The 23,532-nt window shown below is 39.1% G+C and overlaps 1 protein-coding gene and 2 long non-coding RNA genes across 3 annotated transcripts; 1 reads left to right on the top strand and 2 right to left on the bottom strand.

The window, feature by feature from the left end:
- Nucleotides 1-886: 886 nt before the first annotated feature.
- On the top strand, nucleotides 887-22,870 carry LOC105454927 (aquaporin AQPAe.a-like). Its single transcript, XM_011697903.1, has 6 exons — nucleotides 887-1,193; nucleotides 3,444-3,600; nucleotides 17,854-18,050; nucleotides 18,402-18,545; nucleotides 19,012-19,458; nucleotides 19,941-22,870. The coding sequence occupies exons 2-5, from the start codon at nucleotides 3,465-3,467 to the stop codon at nucleotides 19,447-19,449; spliced, it is 915 nt and encodes a 304-aa protein (XP_011696205.1). The 5' UTR covers nucleotides 887-1,193; nucleotides 3,444-3,464; the 3' UTR covers nucleotides 19,450-19,458; nucleotides 19,941-22,870.
- LOC105454924 lies at nucleotides 3,518-17,936 on the bottom strand. The gene is made up of 4 exons (XR_975066.1): nucleotides 17,849-17,936; nucleotides 17,487-17,719; nucleotides 17,022-17,341; nucleotides 3,518-3,598 (listed from the first exon to the last, which is right to left on the bottom strand). It is a non-coding gene; the product is annotated as an uncharacterized LOC105454924 (long non-coding RNA).
- Nucleotides 18,080-19,280, bottom strand: LOC105454926. The gene is made up of 3 exons (XR_975067.1): nucleotides 19,199-19,280; nucleotides 18,429-18,539; nucleotides 18,080-18,221 (listed from the first exon to the last, which is right to left on the bottom strand). It is a non-coding gene; the product is annotated as an uncharacterized LOC105454926 (long non-coding RNA).
- Nucleotides 22,871-23,532: the final 662 nt, after the last annotated feature.

Here is a 23,532-nt window from a genome sequence, read left to right as displayed (position 1 = left end):
TACTCAGGACAATTTGTTTCAATGATTCGTTCTAAGATTTCGCAAATATTCGTAATTTCGTTACGTAATAAAAATTTAACAGAAAAAAACTGAATAGAGATTTAAGGATAGTTCTATGATTTTTGACATCCATAATAAGTATGCTAAACGAATTACAACTTTTTAAAGTTATTTTTCGAATGAGTGTTAAAATATAAATGTGGAAAAAACTAAAAGAGAAAGCAATCTACATATTAAAAACAACGGTAAAGAATACTAAATATTTCTAAAGATATTAAAATATCGCAATCGAGAAGTTTGGCAAAAATAATTTAATCGAAACAATGCACGATGTCCAAGTTAAAATTTACTCGATAAGTAAGAAGTGTTGGCTAGATAATTTCTTGGCAACGTTCTTGAAATACGTATACAGGGAGTTCACTTATTGTTAGTGCTTTCGAATACACATGTAGGGAATATTTTTTATTAAAAATTAAAGCAATTCTTCCTGCATATAATTTAATTGATGACGCCGTCCATCACTTTTGAAATATTTATAGTGATAGCTAATTACGGAAAAATAATTGTATAATCGATATTAAGAAATATCTTTGACCTGTTTGCGTTTCTGAATTTTAATTTGCCAAAGTAACCTCCTTTATCTGTGTCCATTAAAGAAAAATTTCAATGTCAGTTTAGCGAAGAGCGTGATGTTGTCGCTAAAGTTGTCGATCAGCGAAATGTACATTCTATACATTATATGGTATCGTGATGCTCGTCGACAGGAATGTAAATATTTCGTCGCAGAAACAAAATCGCGCACGCGTGCGGAGCGTCTTGATAATTTGGCAGAAGCGTTTCGTATGATTCGCGTGGTCGTGCATATACACGGAACCGTCGTGTAACGGGAGACGGGGCCAACCGGCCGCAACCGTTCGCGCACAGTGGAACTACATATAGAAGTGAGCGCGACTCGCGAAGCGATTCAGTCCTCTCGAAACCACGCGGCAAAAGACAATTCCTGGGTAGGCGCGGGGAACAACAATAACCGCGAATTTGTTCGCCGATGTGCCGACCATATTCGTGAATTTTTATGAATTTTTGACGAGCGGGATTTTTTCTTGACATACAGAAATACATCGGAAACGAATCTTCCGGCCAGATCTTCGCGCAAGATCTGTGTGCAACGCTGCAACTGCGAATTCCTCTTCAGTGTAAGTGAAGAAAAGATATGAAGAATACGAAATAGTAATATGAAAAACCAACAAAATCGCTTCTTTCATGGTTGCTGTTTTTCGCAAGACCGTTATGTATAAAAATTTTCTCACTTGTGTGACCGCACCAAAAAAAAAAAAAAATTTAATATTAGTGGAATCCGCTAAATCTTAAAGGATTTTATTATTGTATATGGCCTCAAGAGAAATCCTCGGAAATTAAGAGGAAAATATTCTGTGCACAATATTCTAATGGTTAGAATAATTTCGTCTTGCATTTACAGTACAAGTCTTGTACTGTAAATCTATATTTATAGTTCACATTATTTATATACTGCAGTTTGTCAGTATTTGTAATGAATAACGGAACGCGATCTTACTGCGTGTATGTTTTCGCAAATGCAGCGCAACACTTCATATAATCGTTACGGCAGAACGCAGCGATATACATTGCTTTTCGTGTTACTCGTATCGCACGTAAGAGGATATTCCGCTTGAAATAAACATATTTCTCTTAATACAAGAGAAAACCGTTAAAATAATATCTAATAGATTTTAGATGAACAGTTCACTTTATTGGAAGAGAAATACTCTTTCTGTAAAAGTTTTTTTTTTCGGTGCGATAAACACAAGGTGCGATAAACAAAGTGCTAATGCGTTAACAATTAAAACAAAAGTGCAAGTTGGAATATTGATTATCGCTCACGACATTCTTCTGTTAATTGTTAGACGATTAATATCAATGACTTGAAATAAATATTTCGCAAATATCATTAAAGTAATTTTTGAATGAGTGTACTTTTCTAACATTCTTCTGTTAGTTGTTAGACGATTAATATCAATGACTTGAAATAAATATTTCGCAAATATCATTAAAGTAATTTTTAGAATGAGTATACTTTTCTAACATGTTTATGTCAAAAAAATATGTGGACAAAAATATATAATATAACCTATAATGGCAAAAAAGAATGATATAGATTAAGATACGATTGATATGACGTCACGTAAATCGATGATTATTGCAAAAGTTCTGAATTCAATTTATTATCGAAAGATCTCTGAGAGCCCATCAAGTTTAGCTTGATTAATTAGAAGCTAAATTAACTAAAAGTTATGTATCTTATTTTATCCTATTTGCTTTTTTAAAATGTTAAACATTTATAATTAAAAAAAACGCACAAAAACAGACAACGCGGAACGAATTTTTGGTGAACTCCAGAAATTGTATAATAGAAAACTTCAGAAAATTGCGTGTGAGATTTGATGAAATTAAACTGAGAAAACATCAAGCGAGATTAGTTAAGTTATCGTTTTTTTTTCCCATTTTTGTTATTTAATACTCGCGACAATTTTATAATTTTAACAGTATGTATTTGCGCGAGTTAAAATACTTATCGTGCAGCAATGTAGCTTCACGCGAAGTCGCGACGAGTCAGTCGTGATTGATCGACGGTTAATCATCGTTTACATGCGTGCTAAATCACGGATTTAATTAACGGAGTACGATTGTCTCCGCAACCGTGAGACGTGCGGATCCATTCGTTTGTCCCGCGAAGCGTCGAAATTCGTCCGACAGCTTGGCGAATTTAATTAGTTGTTCCCACCTTGCGTTTGTTATTTGCACGATGATATAACTCGCGGTTATTCGATCTGACGATATAATTCCGCCAAACCGGGTTCAGATAACGATATTTGCACTATTATCGATTGCCTCCGTTTGCACGGTGACACAGGTAGCAGATATTCTAATGTTACGAAGTCAGTTAATGAGAAGCCTGTCAAGTCGACCTTATTATTTCGTGACTTATAAGAAGTACAAGCAAAAAAAGTTAACGGATAAGCACCGTAAATTAAATCAAATTAAAATATTAGCAGAATTAATAATATTTTATTAGGATTTTTAATTAAAAGGTTTGAAATTTGCCAGAATTTTATCACAGAGTTCACTATAATTACACCAGAATTTATCGGAGCACGCAGTAGTTGATTTTAAAACGTAGCTTGCACAACAGTAGCTCGCTGATAAAGAAAGATAGCCAGAGAAACGTATACATATATTTGCCAATTTATTTGCATCTGTCATTTTTATCGCGTTTTCCGGTCGCAGTTCCTTCAAATAAGAGTGTCACGGAGTTAAGGGGTAATTTTCATAATTTATTACCATAATGATAAGATAAAATTGAGATGTTAATATTTTGCATATTAAAAGCTCAAAAATCGTAATGTCACTATACGCTCTATTTTCAGTGATCGCCTAATTGCGCCGACATGGAGCAGAATGGTATCTCCATAATATCGCCGTCGGGTGTCACGGAAAACTCCGCCAGAAAGTCCAAAAGTATCGGCATCACGTTCAGATCCAATAGTGCAATACAGTCGGCGAAGGAGAGGCTGAAGGCACCCTGTGAGTACGAATGAATGACGCGATCATAATGGAATATATGGATACACAAAGAAATCGAAAGTAAAAATCCCGTTTCTGAAACGTAAGATGTAAACTAAGAATAATTCGACGAATACGTTCGATAGAAGAGTTAATCGCGCTTGATCGTTTTGGAAAGATCTTTGCGACGTGAAGTTCAGAAATTTTATACTTTACGTTTCTACTATATAAGATTATACGTTTAATTTCGCGAATTTAATAATAAATTTTAGATCTATAAATTTAATAATTAAAGAGTAATGGAAGCAGTTTATATAAAATCGTCAGTTAATTTCAATATATTTTTTTAAGGAAAAGTTAGACTCGTATTTGGATATCTCAAATTTCCACGCTTCCCATATTTCTATACACTCTTCTGTTTTCAAACGAAGATCGATTCGCGAATCTTTTAAGCGGATTTCGCACGGTGGCGGGAGGGGGCGAGGAGAGGCGGGGTCAAAGTTCACAAATCTTTCGCCGTATAAAAATCCGATCGAAACGGAGCGATCCGATTTTTATCTCGAATATCGACATCGTCGCAGGAATCTGTGTTGAAAAAAAAAACCGAGCGCGACACGCCGGGGAATATCAACGCCGACCGAGTGAATAATGGCGCGTACACGCGCTTCCAGTCGGCCAGTGACAAATCTTCCCCGCTCTCGCGCGAAACGCCGGAACGAATTTCATTATAATTCATAGAGGTTCCCGTCCATTAGAACGCCGGAACTTACCTCGCGGCTATGTCCCCGCACACGAGGGTACATATATCAATCTGAGGCGGCTCCGAACTTTTAATTAGGTATCACATCTGATTTTGCGGGCGATTAATCGCGCTCGTCCGTCCCCTCGATATCTATCTCGCGGACCCCGCATATATACTTATCGCGCGCGAAGTGATCGAATTTCATTAGAGCAAACACTCAGTTGCAAGATGTTTCTGTTCATCAACGACACGCACACGCGAATTTTTTTTATTCTTTCTACAGTAATGATTTGTGATTCATCTTATTACTTTTTAAGTTAATCTTTTATTGTAAATCTTTATATTTATCCTCAGAATGTCGCGGATTCTCTCTGACAAGTCCTGCACGCGAATCCTCGAATATACATACCTATATATATGCAAAGGAATACAATTTTTATAAATCTCAATTTTTCTTATTGACATATAATTCGCGATTCGCTGCGAAAGAAACTCGCAGCCAGCGGGAATCCTATTGGATCTGGGAATAGAAACGCATACGCGGGAGATCTCCACGAAAAAGTCGAGCGCGAAGGTGCGACGTTGCGCTTCACACAGATGCGGGATCGATCGTGTAACATAACATGGAAAGGCTTCGCGCAGAGCGCGATCGTTCGTTCCCTGCTTTCGAGATTGACCTTAAACTCGTGAATCGGCTCTGCCTTCGCGAGGCAGCGCAACCGACCTCCTATTCCGTGAAATATATTTCTCGCCGTCGCGTCGCCGGCGATCTCCTTCTCCGGTGAAAGAAAGAAGAAAGCGGCGGCTTGCATTATATACCTAAAGCGCATGCTAAGCGCGACGCGATCTAGAAGCGCACCATCCTGCCCGACCTGAAAATTGGGTCGGAAATCGGATTTGACTACGAGAGAATTTCTCTCTTTCGCGCGCGCGCGCTGCGTTTCCGTTGCGAATTTCACCGTATCTTGGAGACACCCTCAGATGCGAGGTGGATGTCTCGGTGATCCGGAAAATTAGGTTCTCGCGCGTAAATAACGTTATCGAGAGTCCGTACCGTATCGAAGTAGTGGATCGTGCATTATTATGCGGGCGACGTTCTCTTGGATCGAAAAAAAAAAAAAAAGAAAAATTCCCTCGCTTCCGATAGTGATTAATATGTTTCGTGAACCCGCGACTTTACAACATTCTTAGTTATTGGTTTATAAATGTTCTTATTAGTCAGATTTAGTTAGAAATTACGTTTTTTGCTCGCTATAAAATCAGGAACAATTTAATTCGTTCACAGTACATCCGCAGTATCAATTTATAACAGATGTTTCTCTCACAATCGCGTTCATTATAGCAGCAAGGTATACAGCACAGTTTTCTTTTTCTCCTTCGCTTTTACTAATATAAAATGCACGAATTTTTAATACTTTCAGCTATTGTGTGCAGCACGACGGGAGAATTTCCGATCGACGCGCACCTGGCGCGCTTTGATCTAGAAAGCAGGCCGGCGTTCTTCTTTTAACGAGCGTATTTCGGTCGTATTTCTCTAGGAAGAAGAAAGTGCATAATGCAACCGCGTCAGGAAACCGCGCGGCTGCAGCGCTCGGACGTTTTTACGAGACACGTCGTACGCGGGGGGCAGTCCCGCTAACGAAATTAGACGATTACGAAGCGAGACGCGTGATGCGGATAACATATTCTTTCCATCCTTTTCTCCGTTCTGCGAGCGCGGGAGCGGCGAGGGAGGAAGTCTTAATTTTAGACAATTCGATCTCGTCTCTTCATTCGATCTTGTCTAGCTCGTTACGCATATTCATGGAGTATCTATGAGATGTTAATTAACCGGTATTATTTCCGTTGAACGTCGCGCGTTCGCTCACAATGGCTTCACGAAAGTCTCGGATTAAAAAAAAAAAAAAAGAAGAAGATGCCGCGGTGAGAGGAATTGATTATTCCCGAATGGCTTTTTGTGAATTCTATCTTCTTGAGAAAATCTAGGCGAACGATATCGCGCGCGCGGAATGCTAAGTTATCCCCGTGTGTACTTTCACCCGTGTTTCGTGTCGCGATGTAAGCCTGATTTATAATCGCGAAAATACGTGCGGTGGGTCTTTAGGAATTAATTTAAATTTAATAGCTCGAGCAGTTGTAAGGAGCAGATATTCGCGGATGCGGGTCACGCGTTATCTCAAAATCCCTATCTCTTGCCGTAGAACGCCGCGGTAAACAGTTAGCAACTTGTTCCAAGCCACGTTGACGCGAATAAGCCACGAAAAGAGTTCACGAATATTTGCTTCACGCTAGAAATGAATTCAGTTCACGTAGGCCAAAAAATAAAAATTCCAATATGATCAAAGTATGCCGTAATAAATTTTCTAGCTTCTTAACTCAATGTGTCTATATATTTCAGATAAAAAAATAAGACGCAACAGAGTATTTAAAATGTAAACTTGAAATATCTTTTAGCAAAATTTCTAAAATGGGGATTAAAAAAAAGTGCACAGAGAAATTTAACAAGATAGACCAAATAACGGCGAGTTCTCCGCCTCTTTTGTACCCGGCGTAGAAAGTAGTTCGAGCGGCGAATTATGCGCGATGATGTATGTACGCGAACGTGTGTGTGTGTGTGTATGTGTATATATCCGTGAAGAACAGCTTCCGGTACGAAGGATAGTATTACCTATATCCGATCTGACGAAATAAAATTTTGAAACTTTTCATCGGTTCAAAAGCCGCCTTTGCATTACGTCGCCGGGCAATATTCAGTTAATGATTCACCGCTCGCGGTCGAGTGAAACCTTCGTCGTTATACAGTCTTATGTCATCCGTTATTGAATTACAGTGCATTATATATGTAGTTTACAGTTCCGGTAAATAAAATTGGCAATTTGGAAAATACGCGCGCCTCACGTAGGTCTCGTTTCGCTATTTTTATCGTTGAAATTACGTGGCATGATGGATTCGCGGTGGGCCGTTCTGAAACGTTATACGCCGTAGATACGTATTTTACGGCGGCGCTGACTTTTCTCTGACGTAAAAGTTACGCTACTACGAGATATGTATTTGCAGTGCGAATACATCAACGTCGACAGTAAATATTTCTTCGCCGTGTCGTCACCAGATTTAAAGGAGTTCAGCCGGCGACAGCGGCCGGTGATAAATCGAATTATGTTAATGCATGCAAAATAACTTTTGACCGAATCGCGGTTGGTTTTTGTAATTTCGTAACAGAGGGAGTGCTGTGGAAACACGTAGCGATCAACTATAGTTGTGTTTTATTTCCTCGATTTTATGATATAGATCAGACTAAATCGAAGATGAAAGTGTGTGATACATTCTTCTCTTTCACAATTATCATAATCACCTCTCGCTTTACTTCACATCTTAATTCGTGCCCTCGTCGGAATCTCGAGAATTTGCAACCGATCTTATCGGACACGCGGGTAGCTGCGCTCCAGATTCTCCGAGAAGGCATAATTATAGCCAGACTGCAGGAATCCGTTGAATCGAATAAGAGAGGCGCTCTGAGAAAATTTAGCACATCGTGATATTCTCTCGCGTTTTCAGGAAATGCAGAGTTCGACTCTTCCTCGCATTTGCAACGATTTATCCGGGCAATCACCCGGTAATTTACCGATACTTCCTTTCGGTCTGTTCTCACGACGGTTGCTCCATTTCCACGATCCGTGTGACGATACAGTGGGATAGACAGAAAAACGCTGCGGCAGTGAGAATGCAATTAATGCGAGACAATGTCCTTTGTACCGCCGTAACGCGATGTTATTATCCATATCTGCTACGTACATGTTTTTTGGGGAAATTCTTGGGAAAAGTACAGACGTAACTTGTAATAATATAGATACAATATCGATAAAAATATCATATGTAAATAGCAAAATTAGTGCTAAAACATTAATGTTAACGTAAACTAAAATTAACTGAGTTAACTATAATGTGAAAAATACTCTAAATAAAATTATATAATGATAATATCATAATAATAAAATCAATAAATGAAATGTAAAAAATAGATAAAAGGTTTTAATGGTTTATATATATATTTTTTCGAGCATTTAACAATCCTCGAAACTCTTGGAGTGCTATTCCTCCATAATTCATAAACATCGATATCCGTTGTACCAAATATTTCAAACGTTTTTCAATCGTTTTTAAATTTTAACGGCTAACACTTCGTGCAGATAGCGTTTGCTTATTCTGCGGTATTTCGCATCGCTGCTTCGTTCTCGTCGCGATGGATTTCTCGAGAGAGGGAAAATTCAGAGGATCTCTCGGGCAGATCTCGGAGCGGCGAGGCGCGTACGTGAAAATGCCGTTAATCTTCTTTTCCTCTTCTTTGCCGGTTGACGCTGGTGGAGCTATATACGCTAGCAACAAATTCAGGGAATCTCGGCACGGTATCGGAGTCGTCTGGCACACGCCGGAGAGCCACCGGACTCCGCGGCCATTCACCGCGAACTTGACCCACTGTCACACTTGCAACACACCGGTAACGCCGCGCGATGCACGTGTTACTCTCCTCGCGTGTGTGTATTCCGGGTACAGAAGAGGCTACCGTGTTCGTGTACTTTTTTCACTTCCCCCTCGCGGCGCCGCGGATTTATCGCAAGGGATTCTTGCGACTGCACACCGATGACATAATGGCTGTCGAGATAACATTCTTTTTCTCGCCGTTGCATCGCCGAGCTAGTCTGTAGATTCACGCGTGTTTTATACTATATGTCACATTTATCGACTTTCTGACACACAGGTGCAGGAATTAAAAAAAAAAGTTTATCACCTAAGATAACGACGAACTATTGACAATGAAGGATCACGAATCGCCGATAAGAAAAGCAATATGTATATTTTATTCATTTCCCAACTGCTCCAAAATTATAGGTACGAACTAATTTCGTAACTGGATAACAATTGTTTACGTATTATTTTGTACATTAATATGCGTATTATGTCAGAAATTTGTCTGCGTTACGCATTGTTTCGATAGTTTTGCATTACCGACGATCTCATCGAGAGAAATTGTTTTATGCAACGCGTTGAATGCGCGAAATTACTTTTGACACATCGCGTTCCATGCGTGAATCTAATCGACTGTGACAATCGACAGCGCGGCATAATGTTATACGAGAGCGCGTGTAATTATACGATAATTATCGATCATTGCCAATCGTTTTGCACGCGAATAACCGCGACAGCGATATGAAAGATCACGCAGTTAATCGAATCTAACAATTTCTAATATTTAAACAGTTATTGCAATGCAAAATTCTCATAACAAAAAACATCATTTTCTCTCTCTCTCTCTCTTCTCTCTCGAGGGAAAATGTCCTTGTTTAAATTAATTAAAGTAGATGCAAGATTAAGCAATTGGAGCACGCTGTCCGTTTAACGTATCCCGCAATTCGTCACCGCAACGAAAGCCGAAGAAAGATGTGCGTGTAACGTAAAGAAAAGCGCATCTACTTTTGCGCGTCGCTGCACTCTCGTGCATCTCGACGGTTTACGAACAGTTAATCGACGAGCGGTGTTTCATCGTGTCTCTCCCTCCTCCCCCTCCCTCTCTCTCTCAGCATATAAACCAGAAATTTCTCCGTAATGCGATTACCGAGCTATTTTCTACTGTTTCAGAGGATTCGTATTACATCCCGCGTGAAATGTGAAAATGCACGCGCAGGCTGTACGTACCGCGCGCTCGAATATACGACGGCTCTGCGGCTTGCACGGGCGCGCGCGCCTCTTCTATCCTCGTTTGGCGAGGGAAAAAAAATGAATATTTATGCGTCTTCGTTTGCACGCCACGTAACGCCATCAACTTTACTCAATGGTGCTATGTTAATGGTATTCATGGTGCCATGAGCGACTGCGTGCGAAAAATGCCGCGGCGAAAAGCGCTCCGCGCTGATCAAACACCTAGCTGGATTCTGAGACGACATATAAGCAAATTTATCTTTACTTCCCAAGACAAGTCGTTGATATTTTTTAAAACAGGCCAAAGCTTATGCAGAGCATCTCAAAATTATTGTATCTTCTTGAAATATTTCTGATTTTCGTACATTATGAAGTTCAAGTCTCTACAAAAAGAACAATTTTTAGACCTGATGGAAGGTCTAAAAATTTTGCTGGATACAGATTTGAAAATAATTTCGTCGGACCGTCAAAATTAATAATCGTTAAAAATTCAAATTGATTGCTAAAACATTAAAACATTTTGCTCATCATTTTTTTGTTTCTAACAAAATTATTTTTAATTACGTATTATAACAAAATTAGTAGACCTTCCAGCGAAATCGTTCTCTCCGTGTCTCTTTTAATTTTATCTCGACATTTTAAGAAGATTTTAAACAGATTTAAAAAAGATTTTTAAACAGATAAAAGATAAATTAATTCCGAGAGCTTACGTGTTATAATTAACAGAGTTATAATTAACTCGAGCAAATTTACTAAAGTATTTATGTTAAAAATTTACAAGAGCGACAATCCCTTTTTATTTTCTAAAAATATATATGTGCACGGTTTATAAGTTGTCTCTCTTCGAAAGGATTTGTTAAAATTAAGTTCGCTCGGCACCGTGGATTCGCCGAGTCGCGGAAAGAGTCGTAATATCGAAATGCAACAACACAGTGTGCTCACGATGGCCGGTCGTATTTCACGCGATGAACCCGTTACGATACCTATCGTTTCGATCGTATTTCACAGTCGGACGAAGTCGCCGCGGTGCGTTTTTGCGTGACTAATGTCGCCTATTGTGCGTTATACCATGCGACGCAAGTGCACGGCAATTTGCGGACTGACGACTTACGTTACTTCAAACGACGCAAAAAAGCCATGTTACACAAATCGCACGTGCATTCCGTATTACGTAATCGGGGCCATGTCATCTCGCCGGTCGACCGGTCAGCCATTAGCCAAATGTTACTTGGTCAGAGGCAATCTCGCGCGGATTTTCCCGTACTTTCACACGTAACAGCGGACGATGTTGTATCGCGTTAAACGGACGGGGTACTTTCGTATTGAGCGATTTTATATCGGAATTCCCTCGATCGGTTGCCAGCAAGAGTTTAACAGATTCCATTAGCGAGTGAATTGGCGAGCTAATTATACCGATCAGTAAAATGCCTTATCCTGCATGCTAATAGGCAAATTATAATGAGCGCAATTACAAATTGTAATTACACAGCGGGCACAGTCGCACTTAACTTTAGCTAAACTTCAGGAGGCTCATTAGCATAAATTAATTGACGGATGTAGGGCGTAATCAAATTGGTAATTGAAGTAATCGACATAACGTACATATTATTATATTATTATATTCAAGTTCACTGCTTATCATGGAGCGAAAGATAAAGAAATGTTTCACAAATGTAAGAGTGACGTAGAAAACTGCATTTGACGACGCATAATGAAACGTGAATTATTAAGGCGAGCGAATTGTCGTGGAGTTGACGTCTCAAATGGAACGTTATTTAATTCATGTCACCTTCTTCAATGCATGCGTTTGCGCGACGTAAAGGATAATTAATGGCATACCCGCGCTGTGCGCCCGCGCTATCTTATCGTATTTTAATAATATCAATTGCCACCAGTTGGGCAAATACTATTTTTCCGATCGTTGACATGTGTGCAAACACATCGTGACATGTATATTATTAGAAACGTCGCCGCAAATTTTTTTCTCTCTTTCTTTCTTTTTCGCGACGAAATGCACGAGTGCGAGTCTCATCTCAAAAGTCCGCCACGCGAGAAATTCACCGGACATCACCGTAACACGAAACGCACTCGTTGCTCGTCATCGTACGTTGCATCGTTACACGCTTACAAGAAAAACTGCAGGCTTTCTATCCTTTTCAGTGCAATTGATTTATGGAAATTTCACTGCTCGCGTAGTACACCGCGCGCCGCTATTAGAGATCATTGAAATTTGCGGTACGCCGGTAATTCCCCGATACTTTTCCGTGGCGAATCATCGAAATAAATTGCCTTCCCCGCAATCCTGCGCGCTTACGCCAGTTACGATAGCGCGCGCTGCAGCTCTGCGCTATCTAGTTACGAGGCGCGTTGCGAAAAATGAGAATAGCGGAATGCAAACATTTCAACGGTTCGCTAATTAGATAAATTTACACGACGAGAGCTACGCGCGTTGCATCGAAATGCTTCCCATTATAAAACTGCTATAATGCCATAAAAAAATTATGGCCATTAATCTAGCACTTGTCTGCGGCTATTAATTACTATTAATTACAGCTTGAATCGCAACATTGTCGGTCGTTCAATTAATCAAATAAATCGTTTCGGAATTAATAGCGCGTTATCCAAACTTCTGATATGATGCAGTCTGACAATGGAGAACCTATAAAAATAACAGGAATGCATGAATATTCTGCGACGTGCAATATTCATAATTATTGCACATTGCTGCTTTATCAATCAACTGCGAGAGAGTCGCGATACGGTAGATCTCTTCCCGTCTCTTCGTGCAGAGTCTATCGATGGCTGGTAAACTCGCGCTATGGTCGTAGTCGGTATACACCGATGAAGATTTCCCCAGGCGCGTCGCACATCGAAGAGAAGCGTTGTTAATTTATATTTGTACGAGTGATACCGTAGATGGTGCATCGATGAAAGCAGCGCGTCGACCCGCTTCGCGCTTTCATTCGATGCTTTTCCTTATCTCCTTTCTCTCCCCGAGACGCGGATCGCTCGCACGACTTCCATACACGAGCCGCGCGTGTCGATCTCGTGTTAATTTCATCACACACAAATTAGCAGTTAGCTTCACCACCCTGTTAAAAACAAAGAAGAAGGCGAAGCGCATGTAAGCACGGGACATTTCACCCGGCGAGCGTAATTGTTGATTTATACTTTCGCGATCCGTAATTACGTGCTCTTGCACTTTCCTGCTAATTATGTACCGTCAGCCTCTCGTTCTCCGCAGTTTGGTTTTTTTAATTAGCGATTTGAAGATATGCCCCGCGCGCCGCGCGAGTCCAAGAGTTACGTGGAACTTGGAAAGTGCACGTCTCTCTCTCTCTCTCTCTCTCTCTCTCTCTTCTCCTCTGGCGAAGATATATTTCCGTGAATACAGATATAGGTACGTGCCGTGCGATGCTCGAAGCGATCGCATGTGTTTTCCTCCGGCGGAGTTTCTAACTCGCGGTCCTGATGTACAACGCGCAGCGCAATGGCTTTCTACACTTTATTCCGCCAGTACCTCACCATCTTTACGACCATCGGATCATTAACCGGCGATAAATTAGCGAAACGTTAAGAGAGCTCGTATTAAGCTGCACGGTCTAATTTCTTTATGTCGATTAACTACCGGCCGATCAGTCTTTATGAACATGTTGAATTATCTTCTTTCGTAATCGTTCTCTCTCTTGTAATATAAACAAAAAGGAAATACAAGCGAAACGTTTTTTCCTATAAATTATAGATGCGCGAGTTTCGATTTTATATATATATGAATTAATGGGAAACAGAGAGTAATAAATGAAAATAAGTAAGACGATAAAGTTTCTTAAATATAATGAGCGATTTAGTATAAATTGTGTTCGTTAAATAAGACCTTATAATACGATGCGCAAACAAAAACTTGGAAAAGACAAAAGTGCCAGCTTATCTGGTAGCATTTTTATTAAGCTGTTGACGTAAACTATTGATAGCTCACGTCAATATGGCTCACATATAAAATTTAAACGATCCGATTTGCCGCTGGCATATAAATTTCCATACTTATTATTTTACAATGTGATATAAAATTTTAGGTTTTTTTTTGTCAGAATTTACAAAATTATTATAAATAATGTAATTCAGAATTAAATAACTATAGACATTTAATTTTGAACTTTATATATATATATATATATATATAATGCTTTTTTCAAAATATAAAAAATAATGTAGATTTATATTATACCGTTCCGTTTCTCGCGAAATTACGTATTTATTTCCGCAATCAATATGATTCGGAGTATCGGAGTGCCCGGTTTTTAAGAGGATAAACGCGCGACTTTGAACGGCTCCGGTGCACGTCGGATTACGTTTCCGTCATCGTATCGAAATCCGGCTAATCCGCGAGCGCCCGATGACTGATCACTATCGGTCCCCGGTCCGTGTCGCACCGAGTCGTGTGTATATTAATGGAAATCATACGTGACACGTGTTCGGTTCTAATTATATCCGCGCGACACACGGTTAATCACGAGAACTCGGCCGTAATTCTAGGGCAAACGTGCGTCGGCATCCCCTATGCATAGTTCAGAGATGCGGGGGTCGGATATGTATATGTATAAGCGCGATTAAACCCGAAGGATATTGACATCCGTATGTTATGAATATCATATGAATGTGGAAGTCGGGCGTTGCGCGCATGCACGGCGGAGGATCTGAATGATCCGTTCAGGAAATGCAAAACACGGATGCTACACACAATGCCCCGCGTGATGCGCGGCGCAACTGTAAATTAACGCCGAAGAATTTCTCTGCGCGAGATGTCGGAGGCGAGACAGCGAGTACGTTGAATCGCGTGACACAAAAACACAGAGATTTGCAAAATTCAGCATTACCTTCTACCGCGCGATAGATTTTTTTTTTATAATTCCGTAAAAAAGGTACGAAAGCATTAAGTCGTGCCAAATTAATTTTGCACGAAAGTACATATGCGTAGACCGTGAATATTTTATTTTTAATATTTTATTTTTTTTTGTCGCGCACAGAAAACACTCTGAACGTTCATCAACTTTCGATTTCGAAGAGTAGATAATGGATATTGCGTTCGCTACTGTATAAGTTAATTACAGCGAACGGTTAAACAATCAAATCATGCGCGTATTTTTTTTAACGAGGTGTTTGATTAAATTAATACACGTGCGCGTGCTTGATTTAATTAATATTTGCTTTTCTCTATATCGCGAACATAAATATAATACGGATTGAATAATTTCATACTCTGCATAGAGAGCAAATATCTTCTGAATTAATCGTAAAAATAAATAAGAGAAGGCAAGCTATTACTATTTTCAGAGATATCTAGATATTAAATATCTTCCTATGATAACGAGATAAAAGTGGCGAAATGCATAAAATGTTAGAATGGCAAATATTTAAATAAAATATGACAAAAGAAATAACTGTGTTGAATTATGTCGAACAAATTGTTAATTGGAATAAGTGAGTTCTATTGACTCGTAAACTTAAAACGATATAAAATAAAGTTATATAAAATTGTCGAAAATATCAAATATGTATATTTTGGACAATTTTATAAAGCTTTATTATTAACACATCGATAAATAGTCGCAAAATCATGAAGGCTGCAAGAAGAAATATCACGCGAGTCTTGACCTCTGACTGCAGATTACTTGACTGTTAATAATACTTCTTCGTAGACGCCTGAGAGATGGAATGTTGACCCGAGATTATTACTCAATATATAATACACGATTTTAATATTAACACGAGACTTGTAAAACACGATAAGTTCGATATATTTCGCATTAATATGGTAAAATATGGCACAGGATAAACACAGTTTTCTTTCTTCACGTTTCCGATTGCACGCCATATTTTAATATTAACACGAGACGTATAAAACACGATATAAGTGTTTGATATATTTCGTATTTACATTAAAATATGGCGCGCAATTGGAAACATGAAAAGAAAACTATATACACATCTTTTATACGCATATAACTTAATTCTAGTACTTCGAACAGAATTAAAATATGCGGAACGAAATAGATAGAAGTTGCGCAGCGAAATAACGCGAAAATGATGAGCACTACGACGACTGAGCTTGTTCAAAGGGGCGTACTTTAATTTAACAACGCGAACTATAATTCAGTTCAACTTTCGGCTTCTCGAGCGAAAATTTCAAAGCCCTTTTGCATACGGTGAAAATTTTACGCGCTAGCCCTCGCGAGAATTACGTCGGGCAAATTTCACGGACGTCCGAGGAGGAAACTATGCCACCTTGTCAAGAAGAAAAAAAAAAGAACGGAAAGCGCGCTCAATGGAGCGACATTCAATGGAGAATACTTATTGAAGTCCAACGTCCTCTCTCGACAACGCTAGAGCCGCTCCGAACATCGACCTCCGATGTGCATAACTTTACCGATGCTTTCATGTAAATTCAACGTTGACCCGTCCCATCCCCTGGTTTATACCAGTGGTAATCGCATTCGACGTCGAGCGAACAAAGTTTCCACTCAAAAGTTTACAACAAAGTGACAGTCCAAGTTATCCCGCCTGTCGATCCAAAAACGCTCCCACGCCGAAAACTGTTATACTTTTAGAATTCATTAAAGGACAATCGACTGTTTTATCAAAATGGGAACATGACGTGAAAATATTGTCAGTTTTAAATGTCGAAATTTCAAGAAAAGCAATTTGCCTAAATATCACTTGAAAAGAATTCGCTTGGAATTAATTTCTGTATTACAGATAATTCCAAAAATTACTTTTAACGGCGGTACTAATTTAGAAAAAAAAAAGATGATGCCGAGAATACTTTCTCTCAAGAATTTTTAAATGTAAAATCAACTAGATGGAATAATCTCACATTTTAATAAATTGTATCTTGGACTACAATAAAAATATACTTGAAAAGATGTAGAACCACGTTTTGCTTTTTCCTCTCACTAATGAACCAAGAGAGCTGTGCATGGATCGCAGTTGATGATTTGAATATACATACCTGCGTACGTGTATGTTACCATCGTCGTTACGTGTATTATCTGCTTCGGAAACGAAACGTCGTCGTTACACGGCTGCACTCAACGGGTTGAACCGTCGCGTCTTCTTGACTTCTCTCGATTATACATTCAGTAAATAAATGTCTCTTCGGCTTGTGTAATGCGCAGAAAATAAAGATACGCCGCCGTTGGACTCTCCGATTGTGTATACAATAGTTGTCTTTTAATTAATGTATGTAGCGCCGCTGGGGCACGTTTACGAGATCGATGATGAGAACGCACGTACTTTTTCACAAAGGCACGAGAGTGCCGTACACAATCTCTATGAAATCATAATATAAAGTATTTAGTGTTTCATTTCTTTTAATTAATGAGCTTTACGATTTAATTCGCCGATTTGTATTTCATCAGAAAATTTAAATAAATAGGTAATTCATTAAATATGTATCGCAAAAATTTATCATTACCTCGTGTATCCCATATCTTGTGCTAATACCGATACCGAAAAAAATATCTTCGTATCAAGGTGTACAACTCGAGATGTCATTTCCATTAAAAAATCGGTATCTCGAATTTAGAAGTACTTCGCGAAACATGCTTGAGTTTATTATCACTTATATAAAGATACTTTGATATAGATGTCTCTTACAATTGGACGAGTGCCTTTTATCGGAAGTCGGTGTATGTACATTTACTTTTTCTGTGAGAAGCGAAAATATCATAAATTCACGAATTCAATAAATATCCAAAAATTTCGCATCGCGACGACAAATTTGACACCGCGTATAAGTATTGTCGGCATGATAAAGCTGAAAATGTCTGTTAATACCTTAGGGATAAAGAAGAAGGAGGAAGACAGTACGTGGGACAAGTCCATGGCTGTCCTGGCAGAATTGATTGGAACCGCAATTCTGGTCTTTCTGGGATGCATGGCGTGCTTGGGCGGTATGAAGCCGTATAAAGCTGGGGATGGGCCGTCTCTCATACATATCGCCTTCGCTTTCGGTCTCGCCGTTATGATCGCTGTGCAGGTATATATAAATCACTTTGAATCTCACAATTAGCGTTGATGTTGAATCTTTTATTGAGATTTGAGTCGTCAATGTCGTATCGTGACGCGCCAATACATTAGTCAACTTTTCAATAACATTTGGTTTATCCTTTACTTTTTATTCCTTCCAATCGCCTCAGGGTTTTTCATTCTGTATTTATACATTTTAATAACATTAATAATTAATAATTAATATGTATTAATATGTATTGTTTCGTGAATAGAATTAAATATATAAAAGCAAGTATTTTTAAGCGGCACATCCTCTTGGTGCCATTCAACATTATCGAATCTTATCGCCGAGATTAAATGCATATTCGTTCCTTTCCAGTGCGTTGGCCACATCAGCGGCGCCTACCTCAATCCGGCTATTACGTTCGCCGCAGTGATACTCGGCAAGAGGTCCCCTATGATGGCCGGATTCTACATCGTTGCACAATGCTTGGGTGCCATGTTAGGTTACGGCCTGCTACAGGTCAATGAATACGCGTGTATATTCATTTATTTATAGATTACAGAAAAACACATTCAGATTACATTTCGGCAAACACACTCAGATGAGGATTTATTTCGGCGCAAACTCTCTGCCGATACACTCCTATACATACACACATAGCGCGTTATCAAAAATTACGTTATCTTGAGCTACAGACATCGAGATTATTTTTAGCCCGCGAGCGGCCGAGCTTGCTCTGAAAGATAAAAGATTATCTCTATATGCTCGTCAATTGCATCATCCGATCGTCCAAAATGCTAGAATTCCTTGGATCGTGGTAAATAAAATTTTAATTACTAGTTCAAATTGTTACGAAAATCCTTGCACAAAACAGCGATGAATAGTCTAGCGAACTTGCGCAAAGTGTGCGATTAAATTTACGTTTTCAGGGTAATCGAATTTAATTCAAATTGCGTTAACTTTTGTTCTTAATATCAATTGACAGATAATAACGCCACCGAGGTTGACGCATGATGGTGATTCAAACACAGCCGCCACGTTCTGCACGAATAACATTAATAGCAATCTGTCGGGCGCTCAGGGACTCGTGGCTGAGGCTTTCGCTACGGGCATATTTGCCTTTTTCGCCTGCGCAAGTTGGGACACGCGAAACGCAAAGAACACCGACTCACTGGGGCTGAAATTCGGCCTGTGTGTCTCCATGCTGTGTCTCGCTTTCATCCCTCACACCGGCTGCAGCTTGAATCCCGCTAGAACGTTAGGACCGGCTGTCTGGAACAACTTCTGGGAACATCACTGGTTGTACTGGGTGGGACCGATCGGAGGCGCCATTATCGCGGCGACGATCTACCGATGCTTCTTTCTGAAGAGTCAAGAGACCACCACGCAGGACAATGGAACTTTGAACGGCATCGAGACCTAAACAGAAATCGTATGTATAATTTTGAAACTGTTAAATAAAAACCGTGTTTCTTGCACGGATCGGCTATCAATTTACAAGCAACAGTAAAAATTATAATTGAATGAGAACTTAATTTTCAGCCAAAAGAATGTGCATTTTATATAATTATTTATACAACTTAAATGTTTTATTATCTTCAATTTTTTCACATGTTAAATAATTTTGTTGATAGTCAATAATGATATTTAATAAAAAAAATTATTTAACAAAGAAAGAACTGTTTCGCTGTTCGGTGGATGGTTCCCGTCGAAAATTTCGTCGGCGCTTCGACGAGTGTCATGCGAGCTTTGGCACGTTTTCAAATCATTCTTTTACGCTTGTCCCACTTTCGTCTATTCAGTCCCTCAAATATCTCCTGGATATTTCTGGGCGACGGTCTCGTTACGTCATTTTTACCGAATGATCTACGAACCGAGCGTATACATATATACATCGTGCGTATTTTCTTTCAGCGAGGAACTGAAATTGCATTACGGTCGTCGGTGGTTTACAAATTGAAGACGAGAGATCCTGATCGCGTTGGTATTTTCCCCGGTTGAGAAAGAGAATGTTGCAAAAGTTGCGGCGGAAAGAAGCCCCCATGCGGAGCGATGGAAGAGCAGATCGAACGGGCTTATTCGGAACTTTACTGATTTCTACTTCCAAGACGCTCAGGAAACGTCCCATTTGAAAAAATCTCGTGGCTCGAAGGATCGCGATGCATCGAAGGATTGTCACAACGCGACAAGGATTCTTACGTCGTAGACTGATGTGATGGATCATTGTTGTACAAAAATACGATATATAATATTAAGAAACCGCGTGCTAACATTTGTTAGCTTTAGCTGTAACTTTAGATGCAGTAGATGTGAAAATTTTTAGCATGTTCGTTGTAGTAATTATATTTTATTTACTTTGTCCGCGTCACGGCCGTGCAAGACACTGTGGAAATGCATTTTTTCGATATAAAATATAAAATAAAATAAAAATTATAAATTCTTATTCCGAAATAAAATAATTATAATAAAATAATAATTTCGGAGCAAGAATACGCAGAATATTGCTGATACAAATGATCTTCCTTAAAGGATAAGTGTTGCTGATCTAAAAGATAAGCAATACTTATCCTTTAAAGAAGAAAATTCTGAATAAAATTTTGAAAACTTTATATTTAGAAAATCAGAACATATGATAATCAGTGTTGGATGCATTTCACATATCCATACCGATAACGTGTGTTTGAGTTATTGCCCAGCCGTGACGCGTATTTATATATTTATATTTTTGCTACGTAGTCTAGGTAGTCTCTTTTCACCGCCAGCACCTTCGAAGGAGATCGCTCTATGTCGTATAACACGAAGCGAAGCACCGGAATAATGCATGATTCCGTCTTCTCTAGCAGTATACATCCAGTTTCAAGTATTAACTCTCCCCCATTCCGTCCCCCCCCCCCATGTTTCTCTTTACTTTTTCATTACTTTGTAACGCAAAGCGCACGCGTAGACGAAATCTCTCTCATCGCGCGCGTATCTCACGTGCGGCGGCGCCGGCCGTTGCGCGGCCAGTCTCTCGCCCGCGCGCTTTTTATTAATTATTAGCAAATTTATGGATTACAGACTCGGGCTCGCTCGCTCGCTCGCTCGCTCGCAATTCCACTAAATTCGCCGTCATTATATCGTATGCGATACAGCTCGTTAAGACCGACGTTGAGATGGCTGCTCTCGCGCGCAGCAGCGCAACACGCGGCCGTTCTCTCTTTCCCTCTCCCTCCCTCCCTCCTGCTCTCTCTCTCTCTCTTTCTCGTATCCCTGCTGCGACGAAATTCGAAATAACGGAATTAGTCTCGGTGAATTCAGGAAATTACCTCCACATCGCCGTCGGTCGCGCCAAAGTTTTAATTGTACTCGGTACGTATCTATATACACGCGCCGTGTCGAGCGTGATCGTGAGTGTCCATATATGCGTGTGTGTATGCACGCGATTGCAATTACGTACCGCGGCTTAATGTACATGTAAATATAAGATACACATTTCGGACTATCTCACCCCGCTTCCCCCCGCCCCTTTGGCCACCTCTCTTGTATAGATAACAATAACTTTAAGAGCCTGAGTGCGAAACCGCGCGGTAGATTCTGGATCCGGAATTCGCGAGCTTCGTTTGTTGCGCGAAGCGATGTCGAGGGGAGGGAGGAGAATAAGATCGAATTTCGGATTACATTCGAATGTTGCACGTGTGCGTTCGGAATTGTAATGGGATATGTGGCTTCTCGAACAAATTAACGTATACGATGTAATTTTAACGAGTTGTGATTTTCCTCTCCGAGGCGCGCATTCGTGCTCGTGGAGCAAATTTGTACTGTAAGAATTTATATTGTAGAAAAGTGGTACAATTAATTTAAAAAAAAAAAAAAAAAAAGAAATTAATTTTTCTCCTTTCTAAAAACCAGCGCCGAGCGTAGCCCGCGAGCATCTGCGATGTAAGCAGCTTAGAACTGCGCGGCAATAAATATTCCGCGAATATGCAATTTATTGCAGGATTACGATTTTACTACCAGTATTTCCAAGTGAGCTAGTATCTTACATTCATGCCGCGCAGTGCGTTTTCCATATATCGTCACGTCAAGAGCTACGAAAAATTTATTATTCGCATTTTATCGATAACAATTTAATATGCAGAGAAAAAATATATATATTTGTGCATATCATACAGACGGGTCAAGAATGTTACTTGTTGTATAAAAAAGTAGCCACGTGACGATCGTATACAATTGAGAAGCCTTGAAAAGCCAGGCAGAAGGCTTGCGCAATTACGGTAGAGGAATGTAAAAATAACGGCGCGAGAAAGCGAAACGCATTGTCGCGAAATTTATATAAAAAAACGGTCCGTTCCAAAATTAGAATTCTATTTTATTATTAGAAATTTGAAACTGACATTCGCGAAAATCGAATATTTTACGCGCGTAGGAAAAATGACATCAGTCTAAAAATAATTTAAAAATTAAAGCAGAAGCAAAAGAGTTTGATTAATGATAGAGAAAAAGTGTTGTGCAACGAAGTAAATACGAGAATACGAGAATACGGAACTCAAAGATATATAATAATGTCCTATAATATCCCAGGCATCTTTAGTCGTTATTTGTTTATTAGTCAATCCTATGAATTCTCGGAGTTTTCCGTCAGTATTGCAGATCGCGATGAAGATTGGAAGTTTAACGGCATAGAAAATTACTTCCTAGCATTGTTTGTGGTATAAAAAGTTTCTCAGTCTCGGCCGTTGGTTATAGTAGTATCGATTAAGGCACAATTGCAGAATCTGGTTAAGATTTAAAATCTAGTTTTTGTATTTAAAAATGAATTTTATTTTTTGTTATCTTCCTTTCTCAATATTAATAATTTTAATATTAAAAAGTAGTTAATAGTATAATTAATACATATTTATATCGTGTAATTTTATTCATTACTTGTAAAAAAATAAAATAAAATAAATTTTAATGAAAAATTAACAAAATATGTCTTACTGTAAATATCGCAAATATCGTTTAATGAAAAATTTAAATCCAATATTATTATCAGAAATCTATATCTATATAATATCTATATATAATATGTATTATATTTTTTAAATAATAAAAAATAAAGTAAAATCTATTATTGTATTAGAAGCAAGTAGCCCTCATTGTTTTTCATTTACAATTATAAAACTACTAATATTAACAATTATAAAAACTGTTGGCGCGTGACACAAACAATAACGTCACATTCTTCCTTCCCCTTTCCCGGAGAGCTCGCTTCTATATATAATAGTATTTTTTAAATATTAAAAAATAAAGTAAAATTTATTGTTGTATCAGAAGCAAATAGTTCACACGTAGCGCGCGCGTATTGTGTTTCGTTCTAATATTAACGATTATAAAAACTGTTGACGCGTGACACAAACAATAACGTCAACATTCTCCCTCCCCGTCCCTGGAGAGCTCGCTTTTCTGAAATTAGCATTCCCGCCTGATTTTGACGAACGAGCAAACGAGCAACGGCTGCCGAAGTAGGGAGTCCGCGCATATAATC

This window comes from Wasmannia auropunctata, unplaced genomic scaffold (assembly GCF_000956235.1).
Source record: "Wasmannia auropunctata unplaced genomic scaffold, wasmannia.A_1.0 LD335972.1, whole genome shotgun sequence".
NCBI lineage: Eukaryota > Metazoa > Arthropoda > Insecta > Hymenoptera > Formicidae > Wasmannia > Wasmannia auropunctata.
This window is presented reverse-complemented; position numbering and strand designations above follow the sequence as displayed.